The sequence below is a fragment of the Rousettus aegyptiacus genome, unplaced genomic scaffold (assembly GCF_014176215.1).
Source record: "Rousettus aegyptiacus isolate mRouAeg1 unplaced genomic scaffold, mRouAeg1.p scaffold_m13_p_13, whole genome shotgun sequence".
Taxonomy (NCBI): Eukaryota; Metazoa; Chordata; class Mammalia; order Chiroptera; family Pteropodidae; genus Rousettus; species Rousettus aegyptiacus.
The window spans coordinates 62286088-62302468 of NW_023416288.1; the positions used below are offsets into that span (position 1 = coordinate 62286088).

At 35.1% G+C, this 16381-nt stretch overlaps 1 protein-coding gene across 2 annotated transcripts in view; it reads left to right on the plus strand.

Annotated features, from left to right (window-relative positions):
• UBE2H (ubiquitin conjugating enzyme E2 H) overlaps positions 1 to 16381 on the plus strand; it is a 90704-nt gene that overhangs the window by 36399 nt on the left and 37924 nt on the right. For both annotated transcript variants that reach the window (XM_016148712.2, XM_016148711.2), the window contains exons 2-3: positions 14427 to 14503; positions 15031 to 15105. In XM_016148712.2, coding sequence (XP_016004198.1) covers positions 14427 to 14503; positions 15031 to 15105 — 152 coding nt within the window. The remainder of the gene's footprint in view (positions 1 to 14426; positions 14504 to 15030; positions 15106 to 16381) is intronic.

The window sequence follows — 16381 nt, forward strand, 5'->3', positions numbered from 1 at the left end:
TGTCTTCTGTCAGTCTCCAACATGTGACTCTTCAGTCCTCGATTTTAGTGTCTAGAGAATGCTGGTGTTGAATATTTTCTATTTAAAGTGATGTTAGCAGTTCCTTTTGAACAGAAAAATTCTTTGTTGCTCTTGGGCAGATTGCAGTCAGGTATTGAGCTCTGTCCAGCTTCCTTCTGTCAACTAGCATATTCATGGGTCACCTTCCTTTGCCATCGAGCCAGCATATGCTTAGGGAATGCAGGCTACCTGATCATGCAAGAGAGAAAGGTACACTTGTGATGGAAAACATTCAAATACAAGTATTCATCAGGATGTTTAAACATGTTGAGACAGTTCTGTCAGTCAACGGACAGATTAATAATAGATTGGTTTCTTGTTTGTGTAGTTTTTTAAGTCAGCGATTATTTCCTTGGGAAAAAATACTGAAAAGAAAAAACTTAATCATATAGTATTGTATGGCTCAGCAGTGAATAATATTTACATGGTCATAAATAACAATCTCTGAATATCAGTTTGACCAACAGTGGTGATATAACCATATTCCATAGTAGGGTAGGGAGAGGGAATATGGGAATAAAGTGAACATTCTGATATTCTACGAGAAATTCATTTGATAATATTTGTAACTAGAAAATCAGATAATATATAAGAATGTTAGTTATATGGAAGGTAAATACTATTTCATGTTTGAATTATCTTGTTTGAAGTAGTTAAGGGTTAACTGTGCCTTTTAGTAAATTGGAGACTAACATATTTCTTAAAATGTTGAATATCTGTTTAGTCAAATCTTTAATTCTTTTGTGAGAATTTATTTTGTATGCTGTAGTAACAAAAGTAGTTTGGTATAAGGAGCTATTTAAAATATCAGGTCCAATCAAGACGTAAGAAATTAACTTTACATCCTATTTGGGGCATAGATTTAGAAGTATAAATGTTTTAAGTATTTGGAGAAGTAGGTAAGATGCTATTCTTGTCATTAGGTGATGCCATGTGAGACTAAACTTGTTTTTACATTTTTCTACCTACATTCTGAAGGTTACCCATCTTATGAATTGAGATTTAATTGGTTAGTCTCGTCTTTGAGATAGTTAATGGAAGGTGCTTCATATCTAGTGCATTTTCGTTCATGAATCCTAAAGGGCCGCCTTCACATGCAGTTGTTGTGTTGGCAAGGCAAGAAAGAAAGCAGAGTGGATCCTTTTCCCTCGGGTGACCCAGCCAGGGCTGCAGTTGAGTTGGTGAACAGCATGAGAGAACAGGAGCATGGGCAGTTGGAGGTGCAGGTGACAATTGGGGTAGTGTTGAAAGATGAACTTCGTTGCACTTGAAAAGCTTTAATGTCTGTATTGCTGAGAGAATAAGGAAAACAGATTGGCTCACCTGATGGTGATTAGAGAGTAACCAGATGCAACCCCTTTTGAAGGACATTTAGGCACTATATCAAAATAGGTATATATCCCTTTGACTCAGAAGTTCCACTTCTAGAAATTGCAAACAAAAACTTGACTGAGTATAGCAGGAGACATCCACTAGAATATTCTTTATAACATTGTAATGACAAAAACTGAAAGCAACCTACCTGTTTACTAATGGAAGCCAAGGTAAATTATGGTACATCAATGCTATACAAGCATTGAAAAGAGGGAGACTTAGATCTATAAATATTGATAAAGAAAGATGTCCTCCATATATTTCAGGGAGAAAGATATTTATTGAACAGTTTGTACTTGTTTCTGTGATGATGTGAATGCATGTATGTATAAACATTTCTATATAAAATACATAAACAATGGTAGTATCTGGGCAATGGGACTAGAGGGTTCCTGGATGGGAAAGCTGCTTTAGCCCCCACTCACATTTTAAATTTATTTATTTTTTATGGTGACATTGGTTAATGAGATCTAATAAGTTTCAGCTGTACACTGTAACAGTAAGGTATACATATATTTACATTGTTTGTTCACCTCCCATAGTTGGATTTCTTTCTCTCACCACATCTACCTCCCTCCTCCCCCCACCCTCTGCCCTCTGGTAACCACTGATCTATAGTACATGTCCATAAGTCTCTGTTTGTCCTGCTCATTTGTTACTTTTAGATTTATATCCCAGATATAAGTGATATCATGTGATTTTCAACTTTATCTCGAGGTCCATCCTTGTTGTTGCAAATGGCGGTATTTCATCTCTTCTTATGGCTGAGTAATGTTCCATTGTATATATGTACCACCGCTTCTTCATCCAATCATCATAGGACACTTTGGTTGCTTCCATGTCCTGGCCACTATGAATAAAGCTGCTATGAACATCGGTGTGCCAATATCTTTTTGGATATAGGTTTTCAAGTCTTGGGAGTATATACCCAGTAGAGAGATTGCTAGATCATATGGTAGATCAATTCTTAGTTTTTCTGAGGAACCTCCATACTATTTTCCATAGTGGCTGCATATGATAACGCACTCACATTTTAAAAACTACTTGGAGAAAAAGCAAAAAGCCTAAAACTCATGACTTCCCCAGATGAGATTATTTAGTTGTATTAAAGGTGTTCTCAGAACTCTAATCTGCCCTCTGATAGTGGCACCACAGAACTGTTTTTCTCACTCAGTGGCACCTGAGCCTATCAGTCCTACTCGTCCCCATGGTACAAACATGACAGGGGGAAACCTAATAGTTGTGTCACCTTTTCAATGCCAAATTTTCTTACTATATATACACCCACCGTTGTATGTGTCTAGGTTTGTTTTCTCTTGTTTTGCTAAATAACTTTGATTTTTTTCACATTGTTCAATTATTCAGGAAGCACTCCTTGTGAGAAACTTGATTTTTAATTTCCTTCCTGTACCTCATAACAATACAGTCTATTCTCTTACTATTTCTGCATATTTAAATTTCTGACTTCTGTTTAAATTATTAGGCTGGCTTCCATATTATTTATTTACCACTTCCATATCTCTTAATTGTACCTAACAACCCACTTCTTATTGTGTTACTTATTTCTGTTGGTGTTGAGCTAGCGGTCGTAACTAGCACGCCAAGAAAGCTTCCCCTCTCAGCTCTGTCACCTGTTACTTGTATGGTGCTTAAAATAGCTCCAACCTCTCTTGTATCACATTGCACACCTAGTTTACAATCGGTCCACTGTCACCTCACATCTCTTGACTTTCCAGGGTTTTCTGCTTATTTAATCATATTGGGGTTATTTTCTTATGGTAGGGTATTTCTTTAAAAGCAACCTTTTTCCATTTTAAAATTCAACTTTTTTTTTTTTTTTTTTTTGCTTATTTTCACTATGGACTTCTTTTAAAAAGCAACATTCTAGTTTTTGTTGCAAGTTTCCATCCCAGTTTCTTCATCCTAATTATTCATAAAGATAGTAAATACAGGTAGTTTATAATACATATAACTATATATAAACACATATGCATATTATATGTACATATATAATACTATATATACACACACATAGTACATATTTGAACATATCAAATAGGATATTCGCCTACTACCTTTTATATTGTTTTTTAAAAACATTTTTTTGTTGAAGTATAGTTGCTCAGTTTTTAAGCAGAATTTCAAGAAGACACTGCTGTTTGCCATATCACTTTAGATTTATTTTTAATTCTTTTTTTACCCTGTTTATCCAAGCCTTTCTTAAACTTCCAACAAACAGATAATTGCTACTGCCTCTTCTAAGTCTTCCAAATGGGTAATAGAAACTAGGATCAATTGAATGAAGGCGTAGTCATTTGTTTTGGAGCACAGAGTCCTCTACATGGAGGATCACACTTTAACTTAGTATTCTATCCAATGCATTTATCTGTGGTTTTGCTTTTTCAGTATAAAATGTTGACAGTGATCTTGAAGTTCTCAGTTATTCCTCTGCACATGTATTGCCTTAAAAAGCTTTACTCTGTGCATCTTTTTCCCCTTATCATTTTTATGAAATCAAGGTTAAAATCGTTAATATTTGACACCTGCTATGTCTAACGAATGTGGGGTAGTAAAGAGAACAGCAGGTGTCGGTCATTCATGTTCTGGAAAAGATCTAGGGAGTGAGGAGACCCTGTGATCAGAGCTTTAGAGCAGTGATTTATAAGGACAGAGTAATTGTATGTGCATGTGTATTATCCTTCTCCCTTTCCTCTGAGTTTATAGGCATTATATGTTTGAATTTTAAAGAGCTTGCTTTCAAAAATTCTCTTTGAGATTATTGAAGTTATAAAATTATGATGGGGAATCATTGGTCTCTAGAGACACAAACTCATAATTAGCCAGTACAGAGAAGGAAAGAAAGGAGGAAGAGCCATGGCTTGGGTTGTGGACCTGGGTCTTTCTGTAAGTACCCCCGTGACTTCAGGATGTGTTGACTATTCTGTAAAAAGGAGAGGATGAACACGTATCGAAGATCTCTTTCTGCTCATTTTCTGTGATCCATTGTTTTTCACTCTTCTGTAATCTTCAGCTACTGAATGGATACCACTGCTTGGTATTTATTAATTTTTAAGCACCCGTTTGCGGTTGTAATGTACTATATGTTACTTGAAGAGAGCCAAAGAAAATATATTTTTTTAAATGTCACTGATTATCATGAATGGTGTACATGTGCAGCAAACGATCATACAGCCCAGAAGGGTAGTTAGGATGCGTTTTAAATATTTTCATTAGGATTTTGTAGAAGGTCACCTGACTGTTCGCATGTTTCCATACCATTTAAGAGGAAATTATATGCTGCCTATGACTTTCAAGTTTAGATGTTGTTGTCATCCTTAAGGTTGTGTTTCGTGGTTTTTTTTCCCCCCAGCCTACTGTGATGAGGTAGTCTGCCTTTGGAATGACAGGGTTTCTTCTGCTCGCTTCTCTGACATGTGGACAGTGGTTTCATCTACCTCCACTCCAAGGACAGGAAAACTGGAAGTTGTGATTAAGTACCAATATCTTTTAGTGTGTCCTGCTTTCTAAAAATTTCCTCCCCTCAAATTTTTAAAGTTTTTCTAGATCATTTGTTGGATTTTCATTGTGGACCTGATGTCTCTGGGCTGTCTTGTGTCTTGAGAATCTTGCAAGAAGTCTCTTTTTCTCTGCAGTTCAGAGTTGTATTCCAAGTTTGCAGATTTTAAACTGGGAGTTTGATAGTTTTTTGACAGGGTCACCTTTCCATAGAAGTTTATCAGATGCATACATAGAATCTTGTGAAGTGATAGATATTGGAAATTTAATAAAAGTAAATAATTTATTTTTATTGTGAAGTTTTTCAAGTACACACAAAATTAAAGATTTGTTTACTGAATCCTCATCACCCAAATTAAAAATTTTCAATTATCAATATTTTTTCACACATCTATTTCTCTTCTTTCTGAAGTATTTTAGGACAAATCCCAGACATTGTTATTTAACCCCTATCTGGTGAACAGGGAGACATACCCCTCTTAAAAATATGGACATTTTCTTAAATGACCTTAATGCCACTATCACACTTAAAGTAAACAATTCTTCAGGAAGCTGACTTATTTTTAATGCACCGTGAGTTTCACCTTCATATCAAGCTATAACGAGGAAACCAAATTGTGAAAATTAAGCTTTTGCTTACCTTTTATGAGTTATTTAAGAATAATTTATCGTTTAGTTAATGTACTGTTAATTTATGTACATGGACCTACAAACTTTCAGTTAAAAGTAAACAGATAATACATTATTTATCTTAGCAGCCTATTACTACATGTAATATCTTAGCATTATTTCCAGTCATCCATATTTAATAACAACAAAGAATTTACAAATGATAAAAAAAAGCAGACACGTATCCATGTTGCCATAAAATAGCAAATCATTGGAGTTTATTAAAGAGTTGTTTCTATTTTTAGATAGCCTTTTGACTTCCAAATATTTTGAGATGCTTAAATGGAATTTGAACATTTTAGAAAATCAAAATCTTATTTCTCTTTTGATTATATTTCCTTGGTCTCAAGATGACACCATTGTTATACCATATTTCCTTTTGCTTTTCTCTCTGTCACTTTTTTGCAACTGGGTCATCTCTGATTATTTGACTTTTTAATCAGCTTTATTTTGTTAAGGATGGAGTGAGACTTAGATTTCCTATATGTCTTACACACCTTTTTCTAAAACCTATTTGAAAAATTTATTTTTCTTAGGACTCTTAATTAAAAAAATTTTTTTTTACTCTATTATTTGGGAATGTGGTTGCAGAATGATGTATCCAGGGATAGTGATGATTTTCCCATTAAAAAAAAAATAGCATTTACTTGGGCCTTGCCAATATTTGGTTTGTGACATAGAAGCTTTAAATGAAAGCATAAAACTTGAAGGGAGAAAAAATCTCTTTTAAGTTCGTTGTGGTTTAGTCTCCCAGAGAGTAATGAACCTGTTTGCTGTTCAGGTAAATTTTGTGTCTCTATAAACATTTAAAAAGACATGCTACGTTTTACCCCTTAGATAACGAGTCGTTTAGTGTTCAGTATATCATAGTATGCTGTCAAAGTTTTTTGCTTTACTACTGAACAGTACATAGTTGCTTTGAAATGGCTATTTTTAAATAAGCAATATTCCTTCTTTGGAAGTTGTTTGGCAGCTTCAGCTAACTAACTTGGTTGTGAACCTGCAAACAAACAGTTAAAATTTGTGTATTTTTTAGAGAATGTCTTTCTTAGAATGTATTTACCTTCATTTCTTAAAACAAAATTTCATGAACTTTTGTTACCCGATTATCGTCACCTACCATACATGCATTTTAAGGGATGGTGGTAGCCCAGGGACTGCTCTCGAACTTAGAGAAGCTGGGAAAAGAACCTGCCAGTGCCTCAGCATAGCAAGATCAGAAATTTGCTACAGCAGAAAATAAGTTTGTACCTTATTCGTTCCTAAGGACATCACTGGATTTTGTTGTACTCCATAGCAATTATTCATAATGATGATTCAGCATCAAGAAAGGCGGTTTTCTTATTATTCTATTTAAGAATGTAGAAGAAAATAATTTTTTCAATACTGTAAAAGATTCAAAAGTTGCTTAGATAATATTAATCATGTAGGAATTCAGAGTTTTGTTTATTTATTTTATACTTAAAAAAATTGAATTCCTGCTGTGTCAGGTACCAAGCTAGGTACCTTTGTAGATATTTCATCTTCAACAGTCCTGCAAATGAGAAAGTAACCCCTTTCCACACCCCCACTTTTTTTTTTTTTTTTAGCAATTAGGAAACAGACTCAGAGTTAGTGCTTTTATAAGGTGCCTCCTTTAAATCATGAGTTTTCTAGCTGCATGTACTATATCACCACTTAGTTTATCCATTTATACTTTAAATTTTAATGTGTTCAAAGCCAAAGTTAGCATCTTGCATAAAAAACTTGTTCCTCTGTCCTGTGTTCCACTTTCCATTAATAGTCTCACCTCACTTGTCTGACAAGGCTAAAACTATACTTAGATCTCAGACTGGCAGCTTTAGGCTCTGACTGTCTTGCAACTTCATTCATGTGTTCATTTTATAAATATTGATTTGTATGCCTACTATGTACCAGAACTCTTTTAGGCTCTAGGAATGCTGCAGTGACCAAACCAGACAATCCGTGCCCTTATGGAGCTTGCAGTGTAGTAGTTGGAGGCAGGGCGATCAACTAAATAAAAGTAAAATGTATAGTATATTAGATAGTGGGAATGTAGCAATGGGCAGTTGTAAATAGGGTGGTCCCAGAAGGCTCCACTGAGAGACAGATGTTGGAACACATGTGCTTTATTTACATTTACAAGTTAGGAGATCGATATAGAACTCTAGCTTTTTGGTTTCTCTTGATAATCTGGCAACGCCAGAGCTTTATATTGGCTGTGCAGAGCCTGTGACTAGTCAGTGAAGTCCCCCTTTAATCTCTCCCATTATTCCCACAACTGGTGTCTCAGTTGAGGCCTTGAACATTTCTCTTCTCTTTTGCTTAAATTCTGTTTATCACACCTTCAGCCAGTACTACTGTAAAGTACTTTCTGTAAAGCGGTTATGTGCACTGTGCGTAGAAATACCAACTGTCTCTCTGTTCACCAGATAAAATCCATGCTTCTGGGCCCTTGGTAATCTGGTCTTGGCCTACTTTCTAATACTCCCCGTGGTCCACCATCAAAATACAAACACTGTGGTCCCTATTCTCTGGATCTAGCCTGTGCTTTTCTGCTTTGTTTTCTTTAAATGCCGTCTCCCCACCTCTTCGTGTCCAAATCACATGCCGTTCTTAAGGTCTGTGTAAATCCTTGCCTTCCCTGGCAGACTATCTCCATCTCTACCCGCAAGCTGGAAGAAAGCTCTTCCTACTCTAAACTCTAATAGCACTTTAGGCAGACTTTTTTTTTTTGGCATGTACTCCTTAATGGACGGGTCTCATGTTATCTCACTAAACTTTAAGCTTCTTGAAGGCAGGTTGTGTTTGTTTTCATTTGTATTGTCACTTATGTGGAAGATGTGTAGAATATTTAGTAAACCAACTCTTAATGAAGTCTGTAATCTTTGATAAATTTAATAGATGCTAACATTATAGTATCCTGGCTCAGCATAACAGGTTCCTTTTAATTCATGCGGAAAGCTTATAGTATTTTGTGGGGGATGCAGGGAATAAAACTACTGAGCTTAGGTGATAAGACACATGCATTTTGTTTTGATTGCTCTTCACATATTATTGCCTCTCTCCCAGGTTGAGGTAAATGAATAAAAATTTGCCCTTGTTCTTCATATGTATGTGTTTCATCACTGGTAGATATAGCCTTTTCCCTTCCCTCTTACTTCCTTTTCCCTGTGCATATTGTTTTCAATAGCTTCTATTTCTGCTATTTCTATTATTTCTCCTTTGAATAAGAGTCTCCCCTCCTCCTAACATGAAGAACATTAACCTTTAAAAACCTTTTTTAAAAATGTTTTAACTTCTCAACCAGGAATCTTTGCTTATTGTATATGGCCATTTTGCCTTATAATTTAAAGAAAGGCACATTTTTATTATTTTGCTCAGAGGCCATTTGTCTTGGATATGCAAAAGCCATGCTCATCATCTTCAGTGCGGTTGGATTTTTCTTAGATATCCTTTTGAAGCCACTTAAATTTGATTTTAGAATGTCAGCTATTGATTTTACTATCTTGGAAGAATATTCTTTTTCTTTTTTTAAATGTATATTTTTAATTGAGGTATAGTTAACATACAACTTATGTTGATTTCAGGTATATAACCTTAATGATTCAATATTTGTATATATTGTGAAATCACAATAAGTCTATCTGTCACCTTAACATAGTTAACAGGTTTTCTTGTGAAGTAAACTTTTAAGATCTCTTAGCAACTTTCAAATATGCAGTACAGTATTTACTGTAGTTGCCGTGCTGTACATACTTCCCCATGACTTATAACTAGAAGTTTGAGCCTTTTGACTTCCTTCACTCATTTTGCCCATCCCTCTCCCCCCTAGAGTATTCTCTTTCAATATGAAGACTTTGTTTTCTTACATACTGGATCATTTGCTATTTTTTTCTTCCTCAGACTCAGTATCGAACCTTAGGAAAATGTTGGATTGTTTCATAAGCTCTTAAGAGAGCTGTAATAACTAAGTTATTTTAAGTTGTTCATGTTTATTAAATATTAAAGTTCTGATGATGCTGATGACATTAATTTTTTTGGAACTTTTATTATGGAAAATTTTAAACATGAAAGAGAGAACAGTAGTATGTATGAACCCCCATGTACCCATCACTTGGATTCAGTAATTGTCAACTCAGGGCCAATACCATTTCTCCTGTATCTTTCCTAACTCTGCCCACCCTGGCTTATTTTGAAGCAAATCCTAGACATCACGTATTGGTAAATATTTCAAATTATATCTCTAAAGGAGAAGGATTTTTTATAAACATAACCCCTAAAGTATTGTTTTTGTGATATTTTGCATGTTAATGGATTAACAAAGATACCATGCTATTTTTAAGAAAACTAGATAGTAAAGGTTGCTGAGTTCCTTCAGCATCTGTGGTGTAATTAATCTCCAGGAGAACTGGAAACAGACGGGTCAGAACACATGGAGAGAGTGCTGTGCAGATCGCCTCTACCTTCTGCAGAGAAGCACGTCTCTTCACCCCAGTCCCTCACGCACAGGGACCCAGCTCAGGGTAGCCACCCTCTTTTATTTTATAAACTGATTATCAGTAAATTTAGGAAACAATGCTGTCTGAATCCGAAGTCCTTGACCTGTTAATGTCAGTCTTGTGGCACAGGCTTAGGCCTTGGCTCCCTTTCTGGAAAATTCCAGAACTATATAAAAATCATTTCTAAAATCCTGATAGACACGTTTTGCCAAGAGTGTCAGTTATCTCTTGACAGTTTGGCATTAGCCTTTAAATATTAGATTGTGTAATCATAACACCATTCAGGGAAAATAATGTGGTAGGTGGCTGGCATTTTAAAAGTAAAATGAACTTGAGTTCCTAGGAATATTAATCATTAGCCTACTGAAAATGTTGATACTACTCCTTAATAGCAAACTGCTAAGTAAGTAAAACAGTATTTCTCAAATAACTTAGAGGTCAGTAAAATGTGATTTTATGGGTTTGTTTAAAATATTTTAAAGATCTAAAGAGATTTTTAAGCTTTGAAACTGAGAAAGTAATGAAGGAACCTTGTAAACCACCAGTCTACTAGCCTGACCAGCGCATTTCAGAAATAGATCATTATTTTTGTCATTGTAACCTGCCTTCTCATTGCCTTGCTTGCCCTTGACTTTGCAGCAGAGAAGAGAAAGAAACTCGTGGCCTCTACCATAAATACACATGATAACAGCAGCCAAGTAATTTTATATATTTTGTGGGCAAGTCATTCATTCTTGATGATGGAATGGCTTATTTTTATGCAATGTTTTTCATTCAACTAAAGTTCTTTTTTCCATCTGATGTAGTGTCTATACCCCATTCCAAGGCAAGATAAATTTAGCACAACTTCTCATTTTACCAACTTGGTCGAAGTTTTAAAGGTTTTATTCAGTTCACTGTTAGCTGTTCATATGAAGCAGACTATAAGAACTTAATTTAAAGTACGCTGTGTAATTAAAGACAGTGCCTGTATCTGGCATGCAGATTGTACCAGGAACTATGGGAAAGAGGAGGTGTGGAGCATTGTTCTAATTGTGGGAAAGAAGAGGTTTGCTGTGACTGGAAAGGAGAATCTTCTTTGGAAAGTAGATAAAAGCATGCACTGACTATCTATCCCAAACAGACTACAACATGGAAGAAACCTGGATTTATTGTATCTATGTAAAAGATAGAAAAGATATCTTCAGTTTTCTAGAAGAGACATCCATATGGATAACTCATAATTTTAAATGATGGATGAAGAGTAATTGCTATAGATCAGTATCATTCATAGCAAATTAGTTCTAATTGATGGATTCTGCTTCTACAGATTGCTGTATTGTAAAATTAATTAAAAAGTTCTTAAACTCATTTAATCTTCTACTTACTCCATTTTTTCATTATCTTTGTAAGTTTATTTAGTTTTGTTTAATGGCTGGGATATCTTTATCTGCACTACTGTACTTGGTTGACTGCATCCAGGTACCCCAAGCTGAGCGGAAACATACATTGGTGGAGCTCTTGGTGAGTGGAGGTAGACATGAGCAGCAGCCTCTTGTATAAATGGTTTATAATTCATTTATTCAGTTTCCTATTGATAAATTTTTAGATTATTTCCACTTTAAATTTCAGATATTTCAGTATTTACACATGTATCAGACATCTTTTAAAACTTTTTAAACAGTAAAATATATACAAAAAGTGCATAAATAATTTTTGTAGCTCAGTGATAAATGGGACAGTAAAGGTGTAATTAGCATCCTCAAAGTCCCCCTCAAGCCCCCTTCCAAATATCACAGTCCCCATTAGGATAACTGCTATCCTGATTTCTAACACCATCGATTCATTTAGCGTATTTTAAATGTGTGTAAATAGAATCATACTGTACCTGCTCATTGGTATCTGGATGCTTGACTCACTATCATATCTGTGAGACTCATACATTTATTTGTAGCAGTTCATTTTTTATTAGTGTGTGATACTCTGTTGGGTGGCTTTACCATAATTTATCCTTTTTATTATTGATGAACCTTTGGGTTAAAACCTAATTTTTGGATATTATAAACAGTGCTGTGAACATTCTTAGACTTTTGTTGAATGCAGCTATACATATCTATCGGGAGTGGTGCTGATGGGCATAGGCTATGCATATGTGCAGCTCCACAGTGCCAAGTTTTCAAGTGATTGAAATCATTTCACACTCCCACCAGCAATGTCTGGTTATTTTTAAAACATAACTTCATAGGAGTGAAATTTGAATAAAAGAGTAAATTCATTTTAAGTTTTGTAATATAGTGCCAAATTTGTCCTCAGGAATGCTAATTTATACTCCACTGAACACTAGGATTTATCTAGCTTTCATCTTTATCAATTTATAGTGGAAAATATCTCCTTTCTAAATTAATGGGCTGAACTTTTCATAGCTTAATTTTGCTCATTTGAATTTTCTTAATTTGGCTGTTCTGGCCTTTGTTGGAGTGTTTCAGATTTTGCTTATTGCTTTGTAATAACTCCTTATTTTCTAAAAATTCACATTTTTAGGTCATATAATTTTTTACTTCTTAGTTTGTCCTTTGTCTTAACTGTCATTTACAATAAAGAAGTTTTAAATGTCTGTGTGCATGCTCGCATCTGCTATTCTTTGTGTGTGTTTTAAAGCATTTCCTTTAAGGACTTTATTGCTTATATTTTCTTTTGCTTATTGTAACTAGATTTGCTTCTTTTTCTTTCATTAACACAAGGATACTTTTTTTGTTTGTTTTAAAACAGTTTAAGCATGTCGTACTTCTGTTTATTATATTAGCATTAGCTTTGGAATATTTTGCAGGGTGGCAGAGGGTGACTGGTCAGGAATGAGTTAGTGTACCAAAGCATGCATGTATGTGTCATTTCACCATGAGAAGGAGAAAAAGGTAGTTTTCCAATGTAGATACCGTTTGAATCCTTTCAGAGCGCATGTTGTTCAAGTAGTTAGATCAAATTAGCACAGACTAAATTATTTTATTTAATATCTCTAGTGGATATCGTTCAAGGCTCTTAAAGTAAGGACTTTGCCAAAAATACATACCCAGCCTCACTGTCTATTCTGTGGCTTATAGCACAGAGGATTAGAGATCCAAATACTTAATTTCAAACCTTTTACAATACCATTTTTCTCTCAGAGATCATTTTTAAATTTCTTTGGGTTCTTTCTCTTTTGTATAATAGTACATGTAGTTTGCACTGCTTATTGAGAAAAAGGAGGCCAGTCTGTCGTATCTGGGTTTGTTGTTGTTTTATTTTTTTTTTTAATGTTACAGTGGGATTTGAGAGCTTTCCACAACCCCCAGCACCAAAAATTTCTGTTAGAATTATTATTGGGTTAGACCACAAAGTAGAGACATGAAACAAATATTAAAACAGCACGTAGCCCTTTCTTCTTCTACTAAGATGGATTGGTTTGGTTTGTGTAACTGAATTTTAGGACCTTAAAAGGATGAGAGTCTTAGTGACAGATAAGTTTTTGAGGAAAGAACACAGAAGTGTTACTCTTCTATGATTAGAATCCCAGAGCCCCACAGTCTAAGGAGCATGGGGGTTCAGGAGGGAGGGAAAGAATAGGTGAAAATAAGTGCTTCAGACAAGATTTAACACACACACACACACACACACACACACACACACACACACACACACACACATTTTTGGGAGGGCTGGTCTCTTCCATTTGGTGGTAGTACTAGTAGTAATATTGTATCTCTATTCTCTAAGCCAAGGAGAAAATCCTAGGGACTTTCCTTAGCATAATTTTAGGAACATGGCATATCCAGTTTAGGAGAATTGGTGTTTTGCTGAGTATTTGAATTTGATTAAGGGGAATACTGGATTTATGTTAAAGGGTCACTGGGAATCACCTGGGAAGGAGAGAGTACAGAGGGGAGAAAACTAAAATTAAGTGCCTGTTTTTCATTTACGGACAGTAAATACAAAAAAAGTCAGGTATTTCACATATTTAATACTCACAGAAATCCTATTAAATGTTTTCCTGATTTGCAAAGAGAGGACAGAGGGTCAGGGAGTAAGTTTACGAGATTGTGCTTCAGCTCACAAACCCAGTAGGTGGCAGTCCTAGTATCTGAACACCAGTCTCTCTGAATCTAAAGCTCACGCACTCATTCTTTTCACAAGTGTATATGTTGCCTTCTAAATTACCAGAATTATGATGTATGTTTTATTGGTTTCATGTCAAATGTGGGTAACACTTTAAAGGGCATATCTTGAAGATGTCATCATTAGTTCTTCCAGGTAATATAAAGCCTGTGTAATTTCCTTTACCATCCACCTTAGCATTGAGAGTAAACATGAGGTTACGATCCTGGGAGGACTCAATGAATTTGTAGTGAAGTTTTATGGACCACAAGGAAGTAAGTACATGTGTTGGTATGTGTTCTTCTATTACAGTCTTTTACTCTGCTCTTTAATAGACGATGAAAATATCAAAGATAGATGATGATATGTGTAGTTTTTGAAAAGTAAGTTTAATTGAACTGTAGAAGTGAGGAAATCTTGCTGTTATCATAGTTACTTTATATGCTTTTCTCTTATGTCTATGTGATGGTATTAAACAAATTGTAAATTCTGAGTTTTGCTGTGGATGGCCACATGGATGGATTAGGGAAATGCTTTTTTGTTTTATTTATTTATTTTTTTAATTTTCTTTTTGCAGGGGGTAGGGCATGGGGTAGATTGAAGGTAGGAGGCTGTTGCCAAATAATCGAATAGTCTTTAATACTTTAAAACAATCAGATAAATTATTTTCTAACTCTAGATCTTTTAAAGTATTTTAATCTGAATATAGTTATAGAAGTCCCTGACTCTTGAAAGAATTAATTTGCAAGGTTTTCAAAAGAGATGAGGATTTCATGTTTTAACAGTTTTACTTTTCTTTCAGCACCGTATGAAGGCGGAGTATGGAAAGTTAGAGTGGACCTTCCTGATAAATACCCTTTCAAATCTCCATCTATAGGTAGGTAACTACCTAGTTTCTCTCCTTAGGGAATTTTGATACCAAAGAGAAAAAAAATGTCTACATTTTGTAGGAGATAATTCCAGAAGTGGTTCGTTAACTGAATTTTTCCTTTTTTTAACTTAGGTTAAATCAGTGACTGTGCGAGGGTGGAGGGTGGGGGCTTTCGAAGTGTGATAGAAGATGTTAAAATGTACCCTTTACATGATGATAATGACTATAATTCTAGATTTTTCTGTCTTTCAGGGTCAGATAAAACTAATGGTCATAAGACCCACTGTCCATTCAGGCTATTGGCAATAAAATAATATATCTTAAATCTCATTTTAAATGCTAAGTTGTTGGAATTAATATTATATAGTTATCTGTTCTAATTCTGTCACTTAAAAATCCTCTCTGTATCCTACTTTGCTTTTGTTCACTTTAGCTCTGGGTACCTAGCAATGAAATGACCGTTTTCCATTCTCTTTACTCCCAATCTTTTCAGCACTGAGTAGAAACCTCAGTGGGATGTATAAAGAGGTACTTTTTCCTCGTTTTCATATTCCTTCTGCCCTAACTGGTGATATTGTTAATGTGTCACCCCCATAAGGCATTTAGTGACAATTTAGGTATTCTAGTGTCATGCTATAGAGGTATATCTGATTGGAAGTTGACAGCTTTAAATATTTTGAGATTGTAGGATGGTAGTAACGTAAGCCAACTTTTAAAAATTTAATTCTATAGATGATTTTAAAATATAAAATTGACCAGTTTTCAGAGAAAAGAAAATAAAAAATTGGAATATATCGAGCATTCTGAGAAGTCACACTGAGCCTCGCATTCAGAATTGCTGGGGTTCAGACCTGCTGCTGTTGCTGTGGGCTCGGTTTTGGAACTAATGCCAGATCTCTTGGAGAGGAGACACACAACCCTACCCCAACAAAAAGGGTTTTTCAAAGAGGTAGATAAAAGACAGTCTGAGTTTCGTGCATTGATTCTAGCCCCCCACATTTCTGCCTAGGATAAATAATGCAGAAAAGTTAGGATTGTCATACTAATTCCTAATCAAATGCAGCAATAGCCTCTCCCTGACATCTATCTATCCATTTGACGTGTTTTAGAGCTTTGTGCTATAAAAATACTATAGAGCATCTATAATTCTTTCTCAGGCTAGGAACTCAGATTAGTGTTCATTTTAAGAGTTGACTGGTGATTTCCTCTCATGGTCCCTTAGGCGAGTTTTCTGAACTCAGTAATCAAGAAGTACTTTATGGATAATTGAATTGGATATTTC